Source organism: Oncorhynchus clarkii, unplaced genomic scaffold, assembly GCF_045791955.1.
Source record: "Oncorhynchus clarkii lewisi isolate Uvic-CL-2024 unplaced genomic scaffold, UVic_Ocla_1.0 unplaced_contig_3076_pilon_pilon, whole genome shotgun sequence".
In the NCBI taxonomy this organism is placed as follows: Eukaryota; Metazoa; Chordata; class Actinopteri; order Salmoniformes; family Salmonidae; genus Oncorhynchus; species Oncorhynchus clarkii.
This window is the reverse complement of record NW_027258328.1, coordinates 50001-74863: the sequence shown is the minus strand read 5'-3', so window position 1 is coordinate 74863 and position 24863 is coordinate 50001. Positions and strand designations below refer to the sequence as shown.

The 24863-nt window shown below is 46.9% G+C and overlaps 1 protein-coding gene across 1 annotated transcript in view; it reads left to right on the top strand.

Annotated features, from left to right (window-relative positions):
* Positions 1-24863, top strand: part of LOC139396671 (myosin-10-like) — a gene marked incomplete at its 5' end in the record, with an annotated part of 69746 nt that overhangs the window by 6532 nt on the left and 38351 nt on the right. Inside the window, 8 exons of the mRNA XM_071143611.1 lie at positions 745-772; positions 2962-3076; positions 5575-5622; positions 7380-7472; positions 7633-7696; positions 7911-8009; positions 13166-13309; positions 16877-17091. Coding sequence (XP_070999712.1) covers positions 745-772; positions 2962-3076; positions 5575-5622; positions 7380-7472; positions 7633-7696; positions 7911-8009; positions 13166-13309; positions 16877-17091 — 806 coding nt within the window. The remainder of the gene's footprint in view (positions 1-744; positions 773-2961; positions 3077-5574; positions 5623-7379; positions 7473-7632; positions 7697-7910; positions 8010-13165; positions 13310-16876; positions 17092-24863) is intronic.

The following is a 24863-nucleotide window of genomic DNA, read 5'->3' as shown; positions in this document are numbered from 1 at the left end:
GTGTAAGAAGTGAAGGTATTACTGTTACAGTGATTACTGGTATAAGAAGTGAAGGTATTACTGTTACAGTGATTACTGGTGTAAGAAGTGAAGGTATTACTGTTACAGTGATTACTGGTGTAAGAAGTGAAGGTATTACTGTTACAGTGATTACTGGTGTAAGAAGTGAAGGTATTACTGTTACAGTGATTACTGGTATAAGAAGTGAAGGTATTACTGTTACAGTGATTACTGGTGTAAGAGGTGAAGGTAGTACTGTTACAGTGATTACTGGTGTAAGAAGTGAAGGTATTACTGTTACAGTGATTACTGGTGTAAGAAGTGAAGGTAGTACTGTTACAGTGATTACTGGTGTATGAAGTGAAGGTATTACTGTTACAGTGATTACTGGTGTAAGAGGTGAAGGTATTACTGTTACAGTGATTACTGGTGTAAGAGGTGAAGGTAGTACTGTTACAGTGATTACTGGTGTAAGAAGTGAAGGTATTACTGTTACAGTGATTACTGGTGTAAGAAGTGAAGGTAGCACTGTTACAGTGATTACTGGTATAAGAAGTGAAGGTATTACTGTTACAGTGATTACTGGTGTAAGAAGTGAAGGTATAACTGTTACAGTGATTACTGGTGTAAGAAGTGAAGGTAGTACTGTTACAGTGATTACTGGTATAAGAGGTGAAGGTAGTACTGTTCATTGGGTAATATGAAAGACTAACATATTCTGCTTTCGTTATTATTCTCTCACAGACAGAGAAGATCAATCTATCCTCTGCACGTGAGTAACCTGGGGTTACTCCCCATCTGTCTGTATGCCTGTCTGTCTACCTGTATGTCTGCCTGTCTTGTCTGCCTGCCTGTCTGTCTGCCTGTCTTGTCTGCCTGTCTTGTCTGCCTGCCTGCCTACATGCCTGTCTGTCTGTCTGTCTGTCTGTCTGTCTGTCTGTCTGCCTGTCTGCCTGTCTGTGTGTCTACCTGTCTGTCTGCCTGTCTTGTGTGCCTGTCTTGTCTGCCTGCCTGCCTACATGCCTGTCTGTCTGCCTGCCTGTCTGCCTGCATGCCTGTCTGTCTGCCTGTCTTGTCTGCCTGTCTTGTCTCTCTTTTGACCTGTCTGTCTGCCTGTCTTGTCTGTCTTTTAACCTGTCTGTCTGTCTTGTCTGTCTGTTGTCCGTCTGTATTCTCACCATGGTAAATGATCCCAGTTTAGATTACTGAAGCTGAGTATAGCTTAGTTTCTGCTAGGATCCTGTTTTTAAACTTTTACAGCCCAGTCCCCCTCCAACACTAGAAGTATATTTAGTTTCCCCCAGTCAGTCTCCTGTATTCTCCTTTATTCCCATCCAACAGCAACACAATGACTAGTGTCTGTATCCTGCACACCTGCTCTCTGTGTATAGAGGAATACACTGCATGGTTCCTCTGTTCCCTGGTGACCTACACGTGTGTATAGAGGAATACACTGCATGGTTCCTCTGTTCCCTGGTGGCCTACACGTGTGTATAGAGGAATACACTGCATGGTTCCTCTGTTCCCTGGTGGCCTACACGTGTGTATAGAGGAATACACGGCATGGTTCCTCTGTTCCCTGGTGACCTACACGTGTGTATAGAGGAATACACTGCATGGTTCCTCTGTTCCCTGGTGGCCTACACGTGTGTATAGAGGAATACACTGCATGGTTCCTCTGTTCCCTGGTGGCCTACACGTGTGTATAGAGGAATACACTGCATGGTTCCTCTGTTCCCTGGTGGCCTACACGTGTGTATAGAGGAATACACTGCATGGTTCCTCTGTTCCCTGGTGACCTACACGTGTGTATAGAGGAATACACTGCATGGTTCCTCTGTTCCCTGGTGACCTACACGTGTGTATAGAGGAATACACTGCATGGTTCCTCTGTTCCCTGGTGGCCTACACGTGTGTATAGAGGAATACACTGCATGGTTCCTCTGTTCCCTGGTGGCCTACACGTGTGTATAGAGGAATACACTGCATGGTTCCTCTGTTCCCTGGTGGCCTACACGTGTGTATAGAGGAATACACTGCATGGTTCCTCTGTTCCCTGGTGGCCTACACGTGTGTATAGAGGAATACACTGCATGGTTCCTCTGTTCCCTGGTGGCCTACACGTGTGTATAGAGGAATACACTGCATGGTTCCTCTGTTCCCTGGTGGCCTACACGTGTGTATAGAGGAATACACTGCATGGTTCCTCTGTTCCCTGGTGACCTACACGTGTGTATTGAGGAATACACTGCATGGTTCCTCTGTTCCCTGGTGGCCTACACGTGTGTATAGAGGAATACACTGCATGGTTCCTCTGTTCCCTGGTGACCTACACGTGTGTATTGAGGAATACACTGCGTGGTTCCTCTGTTCCCTGGTGACCTACACGTGTGTATAGAGGAATACACTGCATGGTTCCTCTGTTCCCTGGTGACCTACACGTGTGTATAGAGGAATACACTGCATGGTTCCTCTGTTCCCTGGTGACCTACACGTGTGTATAGAGGAATACACTGCATGGTTCCTCTGTTCCCTGGTGGCCTACACGTGTGTATAGAGGAATACACTGCATGGTTCCTCTGTTCCCTGGTGGCCTACACGTGTGTATAGAGGAATACACTGCATGGTTCCTCTGTTCCCTGGTGGCCTACACGTGTGTATTGAGGAATACACTGCATGGTTCCTCTGTTCCCTGGTGGCCTACACGTGTGTATAGAGGAATACACTGCATGGTTTCTCTGTTCCCTGGTGGCCTACACGTGTGTATAGTGTTATTTCTGTTATATGTGTTTGTGTTGTGTTTATATGTCCTTCATAACTGGGTTGTATGAGTGTGTTTTTATGGATGACACTTGTGAAACGAGATGTGGTTTATGTGTGAGTTTCTCATACTTGTTTCTGTGTGTGTGTGTGTGTGTGTGTGTGTGTGTGTGTGTGTGTGTGTGTGTGTGTGTGTTCCAGCGGCGAGTCTGGCGCAGGGAAGACAGAGAACACTAAGAAAGTCATCCAGTATCTGGCTCATGTGGCCTCGTCCCATAAGACTGGAACTCTGGGTAGGAACAAGGAGGCCTCACAGGTAAACTGGGGAAGGAGAGAGAGCGGGAGAAGAGGGGGAGGGGAGGGGAAGCGGAGAAGGGGGGAGGAAGAAGAGACTATATGGAGGAAATGGGGGAGAGGAGGAAAGGAGAGCTTGGTCAGGATACAAAGACAGTGGAGGGGAAGAAGATGTGAGGAAAGAGATAAATTGGATGAAGAAGGACAAGAATAGGAAGAGAATTGATTGATGGATGAGGTTTATTGTCCTGACTGAGGGAGAGGGTTGATTGATGGATGATGTTTATTGTCCTGACTGAGGGAGAGGGTTGATTGATGGATGATGTTTATTGTCCTGACTGAGAGAGTGGATTGATTGATGGATGATGTTTATTGTCCTGACTGAGGGAGAGGATTGATGGATGGATGATGTTTATTGTCCTGACTGAGGGAATGGATTGATGGATGATGTTTATTGTCCTGACTGAGAGAGTTGATTGATTGATGGATGATGTTTATTGTCCTGACTGAGAGAGTGGATTGATTGATGGATGATGTTTATTGTCCTGACTGAGAGAGTGGATTGATTGATGGATGATGTTTATTGTCCTGACTGAGGGAGTGGATTGATTGATGGATGATGTTTATTGTCCTGACTGAGGGAGAGGGTTGATTGATGGATGATGTTTATTGTCCTGACTGAGAGAGTGGATTGATTGATGGATGATGTTTATTGTCCTGACTGAGGGAGAGGATTGATGGATGGATGATGTTTATTGTCCTGACTGAGAGAGTGGATTGATTGATGGATTATGTTTATTGTCCTGACTGAGGGAGAGGATTGATGGATGGATGATGTTTATTGTCCTGACTGAGGGAATGGATTGATGGATGATGTTTATTGTCCTGACTGAGAGAGTGGATTGATTGATGGATGATGTTTATTGTCCTGACTGAGAGAGTGGATTGATTGATGGATGATGTTTATTGTCCTGACTGAGAGAGAGGGTTGAGAGCTGGATGATGTTTATTGTCCTGACTGAGGGAATGGATTGATGGATGATGTTTATTGTCCTGACTGAGAGAGTGGATTGATGGATGATGTTTATTGTCCTGACTGAGAGAGTGGATTGATGGATGGATGATGTTTATTGTCCTGACTGAGGGAATGGATTGATGGATGATGTTTATTGTCCTGACTGAGGGAGAGGTTGATGGATGGATGATGTTTATTGTCCTGACTGAGAGAGTGGATTGATTGATGGATGATGTTTATTGTCCTGACTGAGGGAGAGGATTGATGGATGGATGATGTTTATTGTCCTGACTGAGGGAATGGATTGATGGATGATGTTTATTGTCCTGACTGAGAGAGTGGCTTGATTGATGGATGATGTTTATTGTCCTGACTGAGAGAGTGGATTGATTGATGGATGATGTTTATTGTCCTGACTGAGGGAGAGGGTTGAGAGCTGGATGATGTTTATTGTCCTGACTGAGAGAGTGGATTGATTGATGGATGATGTTTATTGTCCTGACTGAGGGAGTGGATTGATGGATGATGTTTATTGTCCTGACTGAGGGAGAGGCTTGATTGATGGATGATGTTTATTGTCCTGACTGAGAGAGAGGGTTGAGAGCTGGATGATGTTTATTGTCCTGACTGAGGGAGAGGGTTGAGAGCTGGATGATGTTTATTGTCCTGACTGAGAGAGTGGATGGGGAAACAGAATAAGGCAGGAAGAAAGTGAAAGAACGAGAGGGTGTAGGGAGGACTTGTTATGAAGTTGTGTTAAAGATGTATATTGAAACTATGGTTGAAACAAGGTGTACTGCTACATTTTGCATTACACTACATGTTGCTACTACTCCATAACTTCCTGTCTACTACCGTTCTTCTTGCTGATCAAGTGCTGCTGGAGGAATCAATATAGAGTGACCTCTATAATCATTCCTGTCTCTCTGCTCCTCTCCTTTCTCTGCCCTGTCCTCTCTCCCTGCCCTGTCCCCCATCCTGTCCTCTCTCCCTGCCCTGTCCTCTCTCCCTGCCCTGTCCTCTCTCCCTGTCCTGTCCTCTCTCCCTGTCCTGTCCTCTCTCCCTGCCCTCTCCTCTCTCCCTGCCCTGTCCTCTCTCCCTGCCCTTTCCTCTCTCCCTGTCCTCTCTCCCTGCCCTCTCTCCCTGCCCTGTCCTCTCTCCCTGCCCTGTCCTCTCTCCCTGCCCTGTCCTCTCCCTGCCCTGTCCTCTCTCCCTGCCCTGTCCTCTCTCCCTGCCCTGTCCTCTCTCCCTGTCCTGTCCTCTCTCCCTTCCCTGTCCTCTCTCCCTGCCCTGTCCTCTCTCCCTGCCCTCTCCTCTCATTCCCCCTCTCATGTACTCTCCTCCCCCTACTGCCCCTTATCCTCCCCTTTTTCTACTGTTTTCCTTCTCTTCTTTCTCCTTTCCTTTCCTCCCTCTCTCCCTCCTCCCTCTTGATTTTGAACTCTCTCCTACCCTCTCTCCTCCAACCTCCCCCTCTTTCTTGTCCTTCTCTCCTGCGTGTTCAGATGGATGGCAGTAGGTCGTTGCCCCGGGGCAGTTCCATGGTGAACAGGGTGAGTGGGCTCTATCCTGTCCTGTCTTCTCCTCTTTCCTTCTCTTCTGTTCTGCCTACCGATTCTGGTTTGTGCTCCAGACTAACATCCTTTAACAACACCATTACTGATGTGTTCCTCCACAACTGTCAAGCATTTTGTTTTTGTTTGTACTGCATTCATTGGTCTGTTGTTGTGTTTTGTTGTTTGTTTGTGTCATCCGTTGATTCTCCCAACCTTCCCGTTCTTCTCAATCTCTCAGAGTGTGCAATATGTAAGTATAATATAAAGTATAAAGACTATCACCGCTGTGGGCTGATTAAGGAATTGCACATAGATGTAGAATGTATAGAGCAGACATAATTATCTTGTTCAGTATAAGAGAGAATCTTGTCTGTTTTAGACAATACATTTCTGTCTGAATGTTCTGAAAAGTTGCTGTCTCCTGAATGAAAGCCCTGCTGTTCTCTGGTGTCTATGGGTGTTTGGATTTTTACTGTACGGTATATCTGTTGCAACACCCAATGGGTGCTAGAATAAGTGGTGATGGGCGGGTCTATGAATCTCTCTCAACGTCCTGATTGGCTGGATTAACAACCTGTCAATCTTCAAACCATATACAGTTGCCCAATGAAATGCTCTAGTTTCCTAATTGACAGCTGGTGTTAATCCCGCCCATAGGTGGGTCTCAGAATCATTCCCCTCATCAGTGAAGGAAAGCTTTGGAATTCACTGATGATGCACAAAAGCTTGGTCTTAAAACAACCGGCCATCTGAAAACCAGATAGGTGGAATCTCCCCTAAACTCTTTGGACGCTTAGATAGAGCCATCACCTTAGTGATTACACCTATCCAGTCTTTTCTGATCTGCTAGCACTGAATGGGCAGTGGCTAGAGGTTGTTCTCAGACCGGGCTATAGACGTCCCTCCCCATCCTCCCTTTACAGTGAATGAGCTCAATGCTTCCATTCTGGTGGCCACACCTGTGAATAATGCCCAAATACACCAGGCATTTACCATGTAGAATAGTTAAGTATACATTCTGGCTGACCAGGAGTCTCCACACATACCTGTCTGTGTGTGTGCGTGCTTTTATGTGTGTGTGTTGTTGCGTGCGTTTGTCTAGTAGTATGTGCATTGTTGGCAGTCTGAGCTTTGTCCCCATGCAAAGCCCAGGCCTCTTGCTGTTTGTAGCTTTGAGTGCTGCTTGGCTGGCGTGCTTTACCTGGCGCTTTTAAATCCACCTCCAGTAGCTCCCTAGATAATGCTAATGCTACTGTACTTAAAGCTATAGAGCTAGTAGAGCTATAGCCTGAGCCACTGTGTAGCTAAAGCTAGAGATAGCATCTGCGGCCATACTTCCTGATCTAACGCAGTGGTTCTCGACTGACACGATAAATTCATGTGAACTAGTGCAACAGCACAGGGACAGGCTATTACACAGCCTCTGGCAAGGCACCAATGTAGAGTTGTTGAATGCACAAAGTCTGGCACTTTGGCTGGCTTATGTTAGCTGGCTAGATGCTGAAAATGTCTGTAAGAGAACACATGAAAAGCTATTTATCTCTAGATTTCTCTGGGCTCATCCTGTTGAGATGCTATTACAGACTATATCTTGAAAATCAGAGTTGAGACCACTGGGTTACTGCCTTGTTTACTCTCTGATGAGTCTGGTCTCTCCTCTTTTGTACTGGGATTGGGGGAACAGTATTTTGGGTTGTGGAGTTGCTTTGTGATGCATGTCCCAGTGTTGATGCGTTGCCTGTCCTGTCCTCCAGGGGGAGCTAGAGAGACAGCTGCTACAGGCCAACCCCATCCTGGAGGCCTTCGGAAATGCCAAGACTGTCAAGAACGACAACTCCTCCAGATTTGTAAGAATGTATTAATATCTAGATTGATCCCAGATAAGATCTACAGTATGTTTTTAATTGGTTGTATTTTTATTTACTGTGTTTGTTGTTGAGTTTGTATCATTTTTTCATTAATATGTTAATCATCAACTGACACATTTCTTCTCCTCTTGTCTCTCAGGGCAAATTCATCCGTATTAACTTTGACGTGGCTGGATACATTGTCGGTGCCAACATTGAGACCTGTATCCTTCCTCTGCAGTCAGACTCTGTTTCGAGTCCCAACCTAAATATTACTGTTGTAATTCATTAGTATGCTCACTGTTGGGTCACTGCTAATCTGTCATCAGGTAGAAGTTGCCCTACACACAGGGGTCAGCTCAGGGAAGCAGGGGATGCAAAACTGCCCTTAGGTTAGTGTCTGGGGCTATTGAACCCTTCCTTTACTCCTGACCTCAGACCTGCTGGAGAAGTCGAGGGCGATCCGCCAGGCCAAAGATGAAAGGACCTTTCACATCTTCTACCAACTCATGTGTGGAGCTTCAGAGGCCACCAGAGGTGAGAGAGTGGGAGAGGAAAAAGAGAGGGTAGGAGAGGGAGAGGAGAAAGAGAGGGTAGGAAAGGGAGGGGAGAAAGAGAGGGTAGGAGAGGGAGAGGAGAAAGAGAGTGTAGGAGAGGGAGTGGAGAAAGAGAGGGTAGGAGAGGGAGTGGAGAAAGAGAGGGTAGGAGAGGGAGAGGAGAAAGAGAGGGTAGGTAGGGAGCGGAGAAAGAGAGGGTAGGAGAGGGAGTGGAGAAAGAGAGGGTAGGAAAGGGAGGGGAGAAAGAGAGTGTAGGAGAGGGAGCGGAGAAAGAGAGGGTAGGAGAGGGAGCGGAGAAAGAGAGGGTAGGAGAGGGAGGGGAGAAAGAGAGGGTAAGAGAGGGAGGGGAGAAAGAGAGGGTAGGAGAAAGAGAGGGTAGGAGAGGGTGGGAAGAAAGAGAGGGTAGGAAAGGTAGGGGAGAAAGAGAGGATAGGAGAGGGAGTGGAGAAAGAGAGGGTAGGAGAGGAAGGGGAGAAAGAGAGGGTAGGAGAGGGAGGGGAGAAAGAGAGGTAGGTAGGAGAGGGAGAGGAGAAAGAGAGGGTAGGAGAGGGAGCGGAGAAAGAGATGGTAGGAGAGGGAGTGGAGAAAGAGAGGGTAGGAGAGGGAGAGGAGAAAGAGAGGGTAGGTTAGGGAGTGGAGAAAGAGAGGGTAGGAGAGGGAGTGGAGAAAGAGAGGGTAGGAAAGGGAGGGGAGAAAGAGAGTGTAGGAGAGGGAGCGGAGAAAGAGAGGGTAGGAGAGGGAGCGGAGAAAGAGAGGGTAGGAGAGGGAGGGGAGAAAGAGAGGGTAGGAGAGGGAGGGGAGAAAGAGAGGGTAGGAGAGGGAGCGGAGAAAGAGAGGGTAGGAGAGGGAGCGGAGAAAGAGAGGGTAGGAGAGGGTGGGAAGAAAGAGAGGGTAGGAAAGGTAGGGAAGAAAGAGAGGATAGGAGAGGGAGTGGAGAAAGAGAGGGTAGGAGAGGAAGGGGAGAAAGAGAGGGTAGGAGAGGGAGTGAAGAAAGAGAGGTAGGTAGGAGAGGGAGAGGAGAAAGAGAGGGTAGGAGAGGGAGAGGGTAGGAGAGGGAGCGGAGAAAGAGAGGGTAGGAAAGGTAGGGGAGAAAGAGAGGGTAGGAGAGGGAGGGGAGAAAGAGATGGTAGGAAAGGTAGGGGAGAAAGAGATGGTAGGAGAGGGAGGGGAGAAAGAGAGGGTAGGAGAGGGAGCGGAGAAAGAGAGGGTAGGAAAGGTAGGGGAGAAAGAGAGGGTAGGAGAGGGTGGGAAGAAAGGGAGGGTAGGAAAGGTAGGGGAGAAAGAGAGGATAGGAGAGGGAGTGGAGAAAGAGAGGGTAGGAGAGGAAGGGGAGAAAGAGAGGGTAGGAGAGGGAGGGAAAAAAGAGAGGTAGGTAGGAGAGGGAGAGGAGAAAGAAAGGGAGAGGGAGCGGAGAAAGAGAGGGTAGGAAAGGTAGGGGAGAAAGAGAGGGTAGGAGAGGGAGGGGAGAAAGAGAGGGTAGGAAAGGTAGGGGAGAAAGAGAGGGTAGGAGAGGGAGGGGAGAAAGAGAGGGTAGGAGAGGGAGCGGAGAAAGAGAGGGTAGGAAAGGTAGGGGAGAAAGAGAGGGTAGGAGAGGGTGGGAAGAAAGAGAGGATAGGAGAGGTAGGGGAGAAAGGGGATGGGTTGAATAGGTAGATCTGGTGAATAGGTTGATCTGGTGAATAGATAGATCTGGTGAATAGATAGATCTGGTAAATAGGTTGATCTGGTGAATAGATAGATCTGGTGAATAGATAGATCTGGTGAATAGATAGATCTGGTAAATAGATAGATCTGGTAAATAGGTTGATCTGGTGAATAGGTTGATCTGGTGAATAGATAGATCTGGTGAATAGATAGATCTGGTAAATAGGTTGATCTGGTGAATAGGTAGATCTGGTGAATAGATAGATCTGGTGAATAAATAGATCTGGTGAATAGGTAGATCTGGTGAATAGGTAGATCTGGTGAATAAATGGATCTGGTGAATAGGTTGATCTGGTGAATAGGTTGATCTGGTGAATAGTTAGATCTGGTGAATAGGTAGATCTGGTGAATAAATAGATCTGGTGAATAGGTAGATCTAATGAATAGGTAGATCTGGTGAATAAATGATCTGGTGAATAGGTTGATCTGGTAAATTGGTAGATCTGGTTAATACATAGATCTGGTGAATAGATAGATCTGGTGAATAGGTTGATCTGGTGAATAGGTAGATCTGGTGAATAGATAGATCTGGTGAATAGATAGATCTGGTGAATAGGTAGATCTGGTAAATAGATAGATCTGGTGAATAAATAGATCTGGTGAATAGGTTGATCTGGTGAATAGGTTGATCTGGTGAATAGATAGATCTGGTGAATAGATAGATCTGGTAAATAGGTTGATCTGGTGAATAGGTAGATCTGGTGAATAGATAGATCTGGTGAATAAATAGATCTGGTGAATAGGTAGATCTGGTGAATAGGTAGATCTGGTGAATAAATGGATCTGGTGAATAGGTTGATCTGGTGAATAGGTTGATCTGGTGAATAGTTAGATCTGGTGAATAGGTAGATCTGGTGAATAAATAGATCTGGTGAATAGGTAGATCTAATGAATAGGTAGATCTGGTGAATAAATGATCTGGTGAATAGGTTGATCTGGTAAATTGGTAGATCTGGTTAATACATAGATCTGGTGAATAGATAGATCTGGTGAATAGGTTGATCTGGTGAATAGGTAGATCTGGTGAATAGATAGATCTGGTGAATAGATAGATCTGGTGAATAGGTAGATCTGGTAAATAGATAGATCTGGTGAATAAATAGATCTGGTGAATAGGTTGATCTGGTGAATAGATAGATCTGGTGAATAGAGATCTGGTAAATAGAGATCTGGTGAATAGATAGATCTGGTGAATAGATAGATCTGGTGAATAGATAGATCTGGTGAATAGATAGATCTGGTAAATAGGTTGATCTGGTGAATAGATAGATCTGGTAAATAGGTTGATCTGGTGAATAGATAGATCTGGTGAATAGATAGATCTGGTGAATAGATAGATCTGGTGAATAGATAGATCTGGTAAATAGATAGATCTGGTGAATAGATAGATCTGGGGAATAGAGATCTGGTGAATAGAGATCTGGTGAATAGATAGATCTGGTAAATAGAGATATGGTGAATAGAGATCTGGTAAATAGAGATCTGGTGAATAGATAGATCTGGTAAATAGAGATCTGGTGAATAGATAGATCTGGTAAATAGAGATCTGGTAAATAGAGATCTGGTAAATAGATAGATCTGGTGAATAGATAGATCTGGTAAATAGAGATCTGGTGAATAGAGATCTGGTAAATAGAGATCTGGTGAATAGATAGATCTGGTAAATAGAGATCTGGTGAATAGATATATCTGGTAAATAGAGATCTGGTGAATAGGTTGATCTGGTGAATAGATAGATCTGGTGAATAGAGATCTGGTAAATAGAGATCTGGTGAATAGAGATCTGGTAAATAGAGATCTGGTAAATAGAGATCTGGTGAATAGAGATCTGGTAAATAGAGATCTGGTAAATATATAGATCTGGTGAATAGAGATCTGGTGAATAGATAGATCTGGTAAATAGAGATCTGGTGAATAGAGATCTGGTAAATAGAGATCTGGTGAATAGATAGATCTGGTAAATAGAGATCTGGTGAATAGATAGATCTGGTAAATAGAGATCTGGTAAATAGAGATCTGGTAAATAGATAGATCTGGTGAATAGATAGATCTGGTAAATAGAGATCTGGTGAATAGAGATCTGGGAAATAGAGATCTGGTGAATAGATAGATCTGGTAAATAGAGATCTGGTGAATAGATATATCTGGTAAATAGAGATCTGGTGAATAGGTTGATCTGGTGAATAGATAGATCTGGTGAATAGAGATCTGGTAAATAGAGATCTGGTGAATAGAGATCTGGTAAATAGAGATCTGGTAAATAGAGATCTGGTGAATAGAGATCTGGTAAATAGAGATCTGGTAAATATATAGATCTGGTGAATAGAGATCTGGTGAATAGATAGATCTGGAGAATAGATAGATCTGGTAAATAGAGATCTGGTGAATAGAGATCTGGTAAATAGAGATCTGGTAAATAGATAGATCTGGTGAATAGAGATCTGGTGAATAGATAGATCTGGTGATCTGTTTAATGTTTTTGTTTGAAAATTGAACTTCGATTCATGACATTTGATCATTTTACTGTTTCCATGTCACTCTGTTTCCCTGTCCCTCTGTTTCCATGTCTCTCTGTTTCCCTGTCTCTCTGTTTCCATGTCTCTCTGATTCCCTGTCTCTCTGTTTCCATGTCTCTCTGTTTTGATGTCTCTCTGTTTCCCTGTCTCTCTGTTTCCCTGTCTCTCTGTTTCCCTCTCTCTTTGTTTCCATGTCTCTCTGTTTCCCTGTCTCTCTGTTTCCCTCTCTCTCTGTTTCCATGTCCCTCTGTTTCCCTGTCATTCTGTTTCCCTGTCTCTCTGTTTCCCCCTCTCTCTCTGTTTCCCTGTCACTCTGTTTCCATGTCTTTCTGTTTCCCTCTCTCTCCCTGTTTCCCTGTCACTCTGTTTCCCTATCTCTGTTTCTCTCTCTCTCTGTTTCCCTGTCACTCTGTTTCCATGTTCTATGTTTCCCTCTCTCTCTCTGTTTCTCTCTCTCTGTTTCCCTGTTCCTCTGTTTCCTTCTCTCTCTGTTTCCCTGTCTCTCTGTTTCCATGTTCTATGTTTCCCTCTCTCTCTCTGTTTCTCTCTCTCTGTTTCCCTGTTCCTCTGTTTCCTTCTCTCTCTGTTTCCCTGTCTCTCTGTTTCCCTCTCTCTCTCTCCACCTGTTTCCCTGTCTCTCTGTTTCCCTGTCTCTCTGTTTCCCTCTCTCTCTCTGTTTCCCTCTCTCTCTCTCTCTCTGTTTCCCTGTCTCTCTGTTTCCCTGTCTCTCTGTTTCCTTCTCTCTCTGTTTCCCTGTCTCTCTGTTTCCCTCTCTCTCTCTCTCTCTCTCTCTCTCTGTTTCCCTGTCCTCTGTTTCCCTGTCTCTCTGTTTCCCTCTCTCTCTCTGTTTCCCTGTCTCTCTGTTTCCCTCTCTCTCTCTCTGTTTCCCCCTCTCTCTCTTCCTCTCTGTCTGTAGCAGACCTTCTCCTTGGTAGTGCTGACCAGTACAGGTTTCTGAGTGGAGGTGCTATACCTGTTCCAGGCCAGAGTGATGCTGACAACTTCACCCAGACCATGGACTCTATGACCATCATGGGATTCACACCAGAGGAGTCTCTGTGTAAGTGAGAGAGGGATGGAGGGGAGGGGAGGGATGGAGGGGAGGGGAGGGGGGACAGAGCTTTCCTCAGAACATGGAAGTAAAAAACGATATTTTCTCTCCATCCCTTTCTGCCTGTCTGTCTCCCTCCTCCCTCCCTACCCTCCTCTCCATCCCTCTCTTTCTGCCTGTCTGTCTCCTCCCTCCCTCCCTCCCTCCCCTCCTCTCCATCCATCCCTCTCTTTCTGCCTGTCTGTCTCTCTCCTCCCTCCCTGACCTCCTCTCCATCCCTCTCTTTCTTTATGCCTGCCTGTCTGTCTCCTCCCTCCCTCCCTGCACTCCTCTCCATCCCTCTCTTTCTGCCTGCCTGTCTCTCTCCTCCCTCCCTGCACTCCTCTCCATCCCTCTCTTTCTGCCTGTCTGTCTCCTCCCTCCCTCCCTGCCCCCTCTCCATCCCTCTCTTTCTGCCTGTCTGTCTCCTCCCTCCCTCCCTGCCCCCTCTCCATCCCTCTCTTTCTGCCTGTCTGTCTCTCTCCTCCCTCCCTACCCTCCTCTCCATCCCTCTCTTTCTGCCTGTCTGTCTGTCTCCTCCCTCCCTTCCTGCCCTCCTCTCCATCCCTCTCTTTCTGCCTGTCTGTCTCCCTCCTCCCTCCCTGCCCTCCTCTCCATCCCTCTCTTTCTGCCTGTCTGTCTGTCTGTCTCCCTCCCCTCCTCTCCATCCCTCTCTTTCTGCCTGCCTGTCTGTCTCCCTCCTCCCTCCCTGCCCTCCTCTCCATCCCTCTCTTTCTGCCTGCTTGTCTGTCTCCCTCCTCCCTCCCTGCACTCCTCTCCATCCCTCTCTTTCTGCCTGTCTGTCTCCTCCCTCCCTCCCTGCCCCCTCTCCATCCCTCTCTTTCTGCCTGTCTGTCTCTCTCCTCCCTCCCTACCCTCCTCTCCATCCCTCTCTTTCTGCCTGTCTGTCTCCTCCCTCCCTTCCTGCCCTCCTCTCCATCCCTCTCTCTCTGTCTGTCTGTCTGTCTGTCTGTCTGTCTGTCTGTCTGTCTGTCTGTCTCCCCTCCTCTCCATCCCTCTCTTTCTGCCTGTCTGTCTGTCTCCCTCCCCTCCTCTCCATCCCTCTCTTTCTGCCTGTCTGTCTGTCTGTCTCCCTCCCCTCCTCTCCATCCCTCTCTTTCTGCCTGTCTGTCTGTCTGTCTGTCTGTCTCCCCTCCTCTCCATCCCTCTCTTTCTGCCTGTCTGTCTGTCTGTCTCCCTCCCCTCCTCTCCATCCCTCTCTTTCTGCCTGTCTGTCTGTCTCCTCCCTCCCTCCCTGCCCTCCTCTCCATCCCTCTCTTTCTGCCTGTCTGTCTGTCTCCCTGCCCTCCCCTGCCTGTCTGTCTGTCTGTCTGTCTGTCTGTCTGTCTGTCTCCCCTCCTCTCCATCCCTCTCTTTCTGCCTGTCTGTCTGTCTGTCTCCCTCCCCTCCTCTCCATCCCTCTCTTTCTGCCTGTCTGTCTGTCTCCCTCCCCTCCTCTCCATCCCTCTCTTTCTGCCTGTCTGTCTCCTCCCTCCCTCCCTGCCCCCTCTCCATCCCTCTCTTTCTGCCTGTCTGTCTCCTCCCCCCTTCCTGCCCTCCTCTCCATCCCTCTCTTTCTGCCTGTCTGTCTCCCTCCTCCCTCCCTGCCTGACCTCCTCTCCATCTCTCTCTTTCTGCCTGTCTGTCTGTCTGTCTCCTCCCTCCCTCCCTGCCCTCCTCTCTATCCCTCTCTTTCTGCCTATCTGTCTGTCTGTCTCCCTCCCCTCCTCTCCATCCCTCTCTTTCTGCCTGTCTGTCTGTCTGTCTCCCTCCCCTCCTCTCCATCCCTCTCTTTCTGCCTGTCTGTCTGTCTGTCTCCCCTCCTCTCCATCCCTCTCTTTCTGCCTGTCTGTCTGTCTGTCTCCCTCCCGTCCTCTCCATCCCTCTCTTTCTGCCTGTCTGTCTGTCTCCTCCCTCTCTCCCTGCCCTCCTCTCCATCCCTCTCTTTCTGCCTGTCTGTCTCCTCCCTCCCTCCCTGCCCTCCTCTCCATCCCTCTCTTTCTGCCTGTCTGTCTGTCTCCCTGCCCTCCCCTGCCTGTCTGTCTGTCTGTCTGTCTGTCTGTCTGTCTCCCCTCCTCTCCATCCCTCTCTTTCTGCCTGTCTGTCTGTCTGTCTCCCTCCCTCCCTCCCTGCCCTCCTCTCCATCCCTCTCTTTCTGCCTGTCTGTCTGTCTCCCTGCCCTCCCCTGCCTGTCTGTCTGTCTGTCTGTCTGTCTGTCTGTCTCCCCTCCTCTCCATCCCTCTCTTTCTGCCTGTCTGTCTGTCTGTCTCCCTCCCCTCCTCTCCATCCCTCTCTTTCTGCCTGTCTGTCTGTCTCTGTCTCCCTCCCCTCCTCTCCATCCCTCTCTTTCTGCCTGTCTGTCTGTCTCCCTCCCCTACTCTCCATCCATCTCTTTCTGCCTGTCTGTCTGTCTGTCTGTCTCCCCTCCTCTCCATCCCTCTCTTTCTGCCTGTCTGTCTGTCTCCCCTCCTCTCCATCCCTCTCTTTCTGCCTATCTGTCTGTCTGTCTGTCTCCCCTCCTCTCCATCCCTCTCTTTCTGCCTGTCTGTCTGTCTGTCTCCCTCCCCTCCTCTCCATCCCTCTCTTTCTGCCTGTCTGTCTGTCTGTCTGTCTGTCTCCCCTCCTCTCCATCCCTCTCTTTCTGCCTGTCTGTCTGTCTGTCTCCCTCCCCTCCTCTCCATCCGTCTCTTTCTGCCTGTCTGTCTGTCTCCTCCCTCTCTCCCTGCCCTCCTCTCCATCCCTCTCTTTCTGCCTGTCTGTCTGTCTCCTCCCTCCCTCCCTGCCCTCCTCTCCATCCCTCTCTTTCTGCCTGTCTGTCTGTCTCCCTGCCCTCCCCTGCCTGTCTGTCTGTCTGTCTGTCTGTCTGTCTGTCTCCCCTCCTCTCCATCCCTCTCTTTCTGCCTGTCTGTCTGTCTGTCTCCCTCCCCTTCTCTCCATCCCTCTCTTTCTGCCTGTCTGTCTGTCTCCCTCCCCTCCTCTCCATCCCTCTCTTTCTGCCTGTCTGTCTCCTCCCTCCCTCCCTGCCCCCTCTCCATCCCTCTCTTTCTGCCTGTCTGTCTCCTCCCTCCCTCCCTGCCCCCTCTCCATCCCTCTCTTTCTGCCTGTCTCTCTTCTCCCTCCCTACCCTCCTCTCCATCCCTCTCTTTCCGCCTGTCTGTCTCCTCCCTCCCTTCCTGCCCTCCTCTCCATCCCTCTCTTTCTGCCTGTCTGTCTCCCTCCTCCCTCCCTGCCTGACCTCCTCTCCATCTCTCTCTTTCTGCCTGTCTGTCTGTCTGTCTCCTCCCTCCCTCCCTGCCCTCCTCTCCATCCCTCTCTTTCTGCCTGTCTGTCTGTCTCCTCCCTCCCTCCCTGCCCTCCTCTCCATCCCTCTCTTTCTGCCTGTCTGTCTGTCTCCTCCCTCCCTCCGGGCCCTCCTCTCCATCCCTCCCCTCCTCTCCCTCCCTCTCTTTCTGCCTGTCTGTCTGTCTCCCTCCTCTCCCTCCCTCTCTTTCTGCCTGTCTGTCTGTCTCCCTCCCCTCTCTCCATCCCTCCTGTTAGCCATGTTGAAGGTGATCTCTGCGGTGCTCCAGTTTGGGAACATCTCGTTCACTAAGGAGAAGAACCAGGACCAGTGCTCCATGCCAGACGACACGGCTGCCCAGAAACTGAGCCACCTGCTGGGCATCAGCGTACTGGAGTTCTCCCGGGCCATCCTCACCCCCAGGATCAAAGTAGGACGCGAGTACGTTCAGAAGGCCCAGACCAAAGAAAAGGTGAGACACACACACACACACACACACACACACACACACACACACACACACACACACACTAGTCCTGAGCACATCTGTAACGATGTGCGATGAGAGTCGGGAAGCAAGTTCAGGGAGTGAGTGATTTAATCACTAAACACAACATAATACAAAACAAGAAACACGAACAACGTACAGACATGAAACACTGAAACAGAAACAATAACACCTGGGGAAGGAACCAATGGGAGAGACAGATACAGGGGAGGTAATCAGGGAGGTGATGGAGCACAGGTGAGTCTGATGAGGTGCAGGTGCGCGTGACGATGGTGACAGGTGTGTGGGATAATCAGCAGCCTGATGACCTAGAGCCTGGAGAGGGAGCATACGTGACAATATCTAAGACTAATGGCATAGTAGTTGGTACAAATCACTCCATGAGCTATAAACCTCAGCTGAATTTGGTAATGAATAATGTAGCTTTTGAGCAAGTTGAGGAGACTAAACTTCTTGGTGTCACCTTAGACTGTAAGTTGTCATGGTCAAGGCATATTGATTCAGTTGTTGTAAAGATGGGGAGAGGTCTGTCTGTGATAAAGAGATGCTCAGCATTCTTAACACCACACTTGAAGAAAGAAGCTGAAGTTTTATCATGTCCTGACTACTTCCAGGTGAGCGGGTCAGGGGCTGTAAAGAGGGCATATCAGAACAGAACAGCACGTCTTGCCCTGCCGTGTTCACAGAGAGTTCATGTCAACTAAATGCTTGTTGACCTCTTCTGGCTTAGAGCAGAGATTGACTGCATCACTTCTTGTGTTTTGTAAGAAATATTAATGTTAAAAACTACAAACTGTCTATTCAATCAACTAACACAGTTCTGACAGACAGCCTGTGGCATGTGGGGTACGCCTGTCTCCTCACAGTCTCTAAAGCCGAAACGAATTCAAAGCAACACACAGTAATATATAGCACCATGGATGCATGGAGCTCCCTGCCATCTCAAATCACTCAAGCTGCAAAATCAGCTTAAAAACCAAATAAAACAGCAGATCACAGCACAGAGCTTCTCCCCTTTCTGACCTAAATAGCTTGTTGTGTCCAGTCCTCTCCCCTTTCTGGCCTAAATAACTTGTTGTATCCAGTCCTCTCCCCTTTCTGACCTAAATAACTTGTTGTATCCAGTCCTCTCCCCTTTCTGGCCTAAATAACTTGTTGTATCCAGTCCTCTCCCCTTTCTGACCTAAATAACTTGTTGTATCCAGTCCTCTCCCCTTTCTGGCCTAAATAACTTGTTGTATCCAGTCCTCTCCCCTTTCTGGCCTAAATAACTTGTTGTATCCAGTCCTCTCCCCTTTCTGGCCTAAATAACTTGTTGTATCCAGTCCTCTCCCCTTTCTGACCTAAATAACTTGTTGTATCCAGTCCTCTCCCCTTTCTGGCCTAAATAACTTGTTGTATCCAGTCCTCTCCCCTTTCTGGCCTAAATAACTTGTTGTATCCAGTCCTCTCCCCTTTCTGGCCTAAATAACTTGTTGTATCCAGTCTTCTCCCCTTTCTGACCTAAATAACTTGTTGTATCCAGTCCTCTCCCCTTTCTGACCTAAATAACTTGTATCCAGTCCTCTCCCCTTTCTGACCTAAATAGCTTGTTGTTTCCAGTCCTCTCCCCTTTCTGGCCTAAATAACTTGTTGTATCCAGTCCTCTCCCCTTTCTGACCTAAATAACTTGTATCCAGTCCTCTCCCCTTTCTGACCTAAATAACTTGTTGTATCCAGTCCTCTCCCCTTTCTGGCCTAAATAACTTGTTGTATCCAGTCCTCTCCCCTTTCTGACCTAAATAACTTGTTGTATCCAGTCCTCTCCCCTTTCTGGCCTAAATAACTTGTTGTATCCAGTCCTCTCCCCTTTCTGGCCTAAATAACTTGTTGTATCCAGTCCTCTCCCCTTTCTGGCCTAAATAACTTGTTGTATCCAGTCTTCTCCCCTTTCTGACCTAAATAACTTGTTGTATCCAGTCCTCTCCCCTTTCTGACCTAAATAACTTGTATCCAGTCCTCTCCCCTTTCTGACCTAAATAGCTTGTTGTTTCCAGTCCTCTCCCCTTTCTGGCCTAAATAACTTGTTGTATCCAGTCCTCTCCCCTTTCTGACCTAAATAACTTGTATCCAGTCCTCTCCCCTTTCTGACCTAAATAACTTGTTGTATCCAGTCCTCTCCCCTTTCTGGCCTAAATAACTTGTTGTATCCAGTCCTCTCCCCTTTCTGACCTAAATAACTTGTTGTATCCAGTCCTCTCCCCTTTCTGGCCTAAATAACTTGTTGTATCCAGTCCTCTCCCCTTTCTGGCCTAAATAACTTGTTGTATCCAGTCCTCTCCCCTTTCTGGCCTAAATAACTTGTTGTATCCAGTCTTCTCCCCTTTCTGACCTAAATAACTTGTTGTATCCAGTCCTCTCCCCTTTCTGACCTAAATAACTTGTATCCAGTCCTCTCCCCTTTCTGACCTAAATAGCTTGTTGTTTCCAGTCCTCTCCCCTTTCTGGCCTAAATAACTTGTTGTATCCAGTCCTCTCCCCTTTCTGACCTAAATAACTTGTATCCAGTCCTCTCCCCTTTCTGACCTAAATAACTTGTTGTATCCAGTCCTCTCCCCTTTCTGGCCTAAATAACTTGTTGTATCCAGTCCTCTCCCCTTTCTGACCTAAATAACTTGTTGTATCCAGTCCTCTCCCCTTTCTGACCTAAATAACTTGTTGTATCCAGTCCTCTCCCCTTTCTGACCTAAATAACTTGTTGTATCCAGTCCTCTCCCCTTTCTGGCCTAAATAACTTGTTGTATCCAGTCCTCTCCGCTTTCTGACCTAAATAACTTGTTGTGTCCAGTCCTCTCCCCTTTCTGACCTAAATAACTTGTTGTATCCAGTCCTCTCCCCTTTCTGACCTAAATAACTTGTTGTATCCAGTCCTCTCCCCTTTCTGGCCTAAATAACTTGTTGTATCCAGTCCTCTCCCCTTTCTGGCCTAAATAACTTGTTGTATCCAGTCCTCTCCCCTTTCTGGCCTAAATAACTTGTTGTATCCAGTCCTCTCCCCTTTCTGACCTAAATAACTTGTTGTATCCAGTCCTCTCCCCTTTCTGACCTAAATAACTTGTTGTATCCAGTCCTCTCCCCTTTCTGACCTAAATAACTTGTTGTATCCAGTCCTCTCCCCTTTCTGGCCTAAATAACTTGTTGTATCCAGTCCTCTCCGCTTTCTGACCTAAATAACTTGTTGTGTCCAGTCCTCTCCCCTTTCTGACCTAAATAACTTGTTGTGTCCAGTCCTCTCCCCTTTCTGACCTAAATAACTTGTTGTATCCAGTCCTCTCCCCTTTCTGGCCTAAATAACTTGTTGTATCCAGTCCTCTCCCCTTTCTGGCCTAAATAACTTGTTGTATCCAGTCCTCTCCCCTTTCTGGCCTAAATAACTTGTTGTATCCAGTCCTCTCCCCTTTCTGACCTAAATAACTTGTTGTATCCAGTCCTCTCCCCTTTCTGACCTAAATAACTTGTTGTATCCAGTCCTCTCCCCTTTCTGGCCTAAATAACTTGTTGTATCCAGTCCTCTCCCCTTTCTGGCCTAAATAACTTGTTGTATCCAGTCCTCTCCCCTTTCTGACCTAAATAACTTGTTGTATCCAGTCCTCTCCCCTTTCTGACCTAAATAACTTGTTGTATCCAGTCCTCTCCCCTTTCTGACCTAAATAACTTGTTGTATCCAGTCCTCTCCCCTTTCTGGCCTAAATAACTTGTTGTATCCAGTCCTCTCCCCTTTCTGGCCTAAATAACTTGTTGTATCCAGTCCTCTCCCCTTTCTGGCCTAAATAACTTGTTGTATCCAGTCCTCTCCCCTTTCTGGCCTAAATAACTTGTTGTATCCAGTCCTCTCCCCTTTCTGACCTAAATAACTTGTTGTATCCAGTCCTCTCCCCTTTCTGGCCTAAATAACTTGTTGTATCCAGTCCTCTCCCCTTTCTGGCCTAAATAACTTGTTGTATCCAGTCCTCTCCCCTTTCTGGCCTAAATAACTTGTTGTATCCAGTCCTCTCCCCTTTCTGGCCTAAATAACTTGTTGTATCCAGTCCTCTCCCCTTTCTGACCTAAATAACTTGTTGTATCCAGTCCTCTCCCCTTTCTGGCCTAAATAACTTGTTGTATCCAGTCCTCTCCCCTTTCTGACCTAAATAACTTGTTGTATCCAGTCCTCTCCCCTTTCTGACCTAAATAACTTGTTGTATCCAGTCCTCTCCCCTTTCTGACCTAAATAACTTGTTGTGTCCAGTCCTCTCCCCTTTCTGGCCTAAATAACTTGTTGTATCCAGTCCTCTCCCCTTTCTGACCTAAATAACTTGTTGTATCCAGTCCTCTCCCCTTTCTGGCCTAAATAACTTGTTGTATCCAGTCCTCTCCCCTTTCTGACCTAAATAACTTGTTGTATCCAGTCCTCTCCCCTTTCTGGCCTAAATAACTTGTTGTATCCAGTCCTCTCCCCTTTCTGGCCTAAATAACTTGTTGTATCCAGTCCTCTCCCCTTTCTGGCCTAAATAACTTGTTGTATCCAGTCCTCTCCCCTTTCTGACCTAAATAACTTGTTGTATCCAGTCCTCTCCCCTTTCTGGCCTAAATAACTTGTTGTATCCAGTCCTCTCCCCTTTCTGGCCTAAATAACTTGTTGTATCCAGTCCTCTCCCCTTTCTGGCCTAAATAACTTGTTGTATCCAGTCTTCTCCCCTTTCTGACCTAAATAACTTGTTGTATCCAGTCCTCTCCCCTTTCTGACCTAAATAACTTGTATCCAGTCCTCTCCCCTTTCTGACCTAAATAGCTTGTTGTTTCCAGTCCTCTCCCCTTTCTGGCCTAAATAACTTGTTGTATCCAGTCCTCTCCCCTTTCTGACCTAAATAACTTGTATCCAGTCCTCTCCCCTTTCTGACCTAAATAACTTGTTGTATCCAGTCCTCTCCCCTTTCTGGCCTAAATAACTTGTTGTATCCAGTCCTCTCCCCTTTCTGACCTAAATAACTTGTTGTATCCAGTCCTCTCCCCTTTCTGGCCTAAATAACTTGTTGTATCCAGTCCTCTCCCCTTTCTGGCCTAAATAACTTGTTGTATCCAGTCCTCTCCCCTTTCTGGCCTAAATAACTTGTTGTATCCAGTCTTCTCCCCTTTCTGACCTAAATAACTTGTTGTATCCAGTCCTCTCCCCTTTCTGACCTAAATAACTTGTATCCAGTCCTCTCCCCTTTCTGACCTAAATAGCTTGTTGTTTCCAGTCCTCTCCCCTTTCTGGCCTAAATAACTTGTTGTATCCAGTCCTCTCCCCTTTCTGACCTAAATAACTTGTATCCAGTCCTCTCCCCTTTCTGACCTAAATAACTTGTTGTATCCAGTCCTCTCCCCTTTCTGGCCTAAATAACTTGTTGTATCCAGTCCTCTCCCCTTTCTGACCTAAATAACTTGTTGTATCCAGTCCTCTCCCCTTTCTGGCCTAAATAACTTGTTGTATCCAGTCCTCTCCCCTTTCTGGCCTAAATAACTTGTTGTATCCAGTCCTCTCCCCTTTCTGGCCTAAATAACTTGTTGTATCCAGTCTTCTCCCCTTTCTGACCTAAATAACTTGTTGTATCCAGTCCTCTCCCCTTTCTGACCTAAATAACTTGTATCCAGTCCTCTCCCCTTTCTGACCTAAATAGCTTGTTGTTTCCAGTCCTCTCCCCTTTCTGGCCTAAATAACTTGTTGTATCCAGTCCTCTCCCCTTTCTGACCTAAATAACTTGTATCCAGTCCTCTCCCCTTTCTGACCTAAATAACTTGTTGTATCCAGTCCTCTCCCCTTTCTGGCCTAAATAACTTGTTGTATCCAGTCCTCTCCCCTTTCTGACCTAAATAACTTGTTGTATCCAGTCCTCTCCCCTTTCTGACCTAAATAACTTGTTGTATCCAGTCCTCTCCCCTTTCTGACCTAAATAACTTGTTGTATCCAGTCCTCTCCCCTTTCTGACCTAAATAACTTGTTGTATCCAGTCCTCTCCCCTTTCTGACCTAAATAACTTGTTGTATCCAGTCCTCTCCCCTTTCTGGCCTAAATAACTTGTTGTATCCAGTCCTCTCCCCTTTCTGGCCTAAATAACTTGTTGTATCCAGTCCTCTCCCCTTTCTGGCCTAAATAACTTGTTGTATCCAGTCCTCTCCCCTTTCTGACCTAAATAACTTGTTGTATCCAGTCCTCTCCCCTTTCTGACCTAAATAACTTGTTGTATCCAGTCCTCTCCCCTTTCTGACCTAAATAACTTGTTGTATCCAGTCCTCTCCCCTTTCTGGCCTAAATAACTTGTTGTATCCAGTCCTCTCCGCTTTCTGACCTAAATAACTTGTTGTGTCCAGTCCTCTCCCCTTTCTGACCTAAATAACTTGTTGTGTCCAGTCCTCTCCCCTTTCTGACCTAAATAACTTGTTGTATCCAGTCCTCTCCCCTTTCTGGCCTAAATAACTTGTTGTATCCAGTCCTCTCCCCTTTCTGGCCTAAATAACTTGTTGTATCCAGTCCTCTCCCCTTTCTGGCCTAAATAACTTGTTGTATCCAGTCCTCTCCCCTTTCTGACCTAAATAACTTGTTGTATCCAGTCCTCTCCCCTTTCTGACCTAAATAACTTGTTGTATCCAGTCCTCTCCCCTTTCTGACCTAAATAACTTGTTGTATCCAGTCCTCTCCCCTTTCTGGCCTAAATAACTTGTTGTATCCAGTCCTCTCCCCTTTCTGGCCTAAATAACTTGTTGTATCCAGTCCTCTCCCCTTTCTGACCTAAATAACTTGTTGTATCCAGTCCTCTCCCCTTTCTGACCTAAATAACTTGTTGTATCCAGTCCTCTCCCCTTTCTGACCTAAATAACTTGTTGTATCCAGTCCTCTCCCCTTTCTGGCCTAAATAACTTGTTGTATCCAGTCCTCTCCCCTTTCTGGCCTAAATAACTTGTTGTATCCAGTCCTCTCCCCTTTCTGGCCTAAATAACTTGTTGTATCCAGTCCTCTCCCCTTTCTGGCCTAAATAACTTGTTGTATCCAGTCCTCTCCCCTTTCTGACCTAAATAACTTGTTGTATCCAGTCCTCTCCCCTTTCTGGCCTAAATAACTTGTTGTATCCAGTCCTCTCCCCTTTCTGGCCTAAATAACTTGTTGTATCCAGTCCTCTCCCCTTTCTGGCCTAAATAACTTGTTGTATCCAGTCCTCTCCCCTTTCTGGCCTAAATAACTTGTTGTATCCAGTCCTCTCCCCTTTCTGACCTAAATAACTTGTTGTATCCAGTCCTCTCCCCTTTCTGGCCTAAATAACTTGTTGTATCCAGTCCTCTCCCCTTTCTGACCTAAATAACTTGTTGTATCCAGTCCTCTCCCCTTTCTGACCTAAATAACTTGTTGTATCCAGTCCTCTCCCCTTTCTGACCTAAATAACTTGTTGTATCCAGTCCTCTCCCCTTTCTGACCTAAATAACTTGTTGTATCCAGTCCTCTCCCCTTTCTGACCTAAATAACTTGTTGTATCCAGTCCTCTCCCCTTTCTGGCCTAAATAACTTGTTGTATCCAGTCCTCTCCCCTTTCTGACCTAAATAACTTGTTGTATCCAGTCCTCTCCCCTTTCTGACCTAAATAACTTGTTGTATCCAGTCTTCTCCCCTTTCTGACCTAAATAACTTGTTGTATCCAGTCCTCTCCCCTTTCTGACCTAAATAACTTGTTGTATCCAGTCTTCTC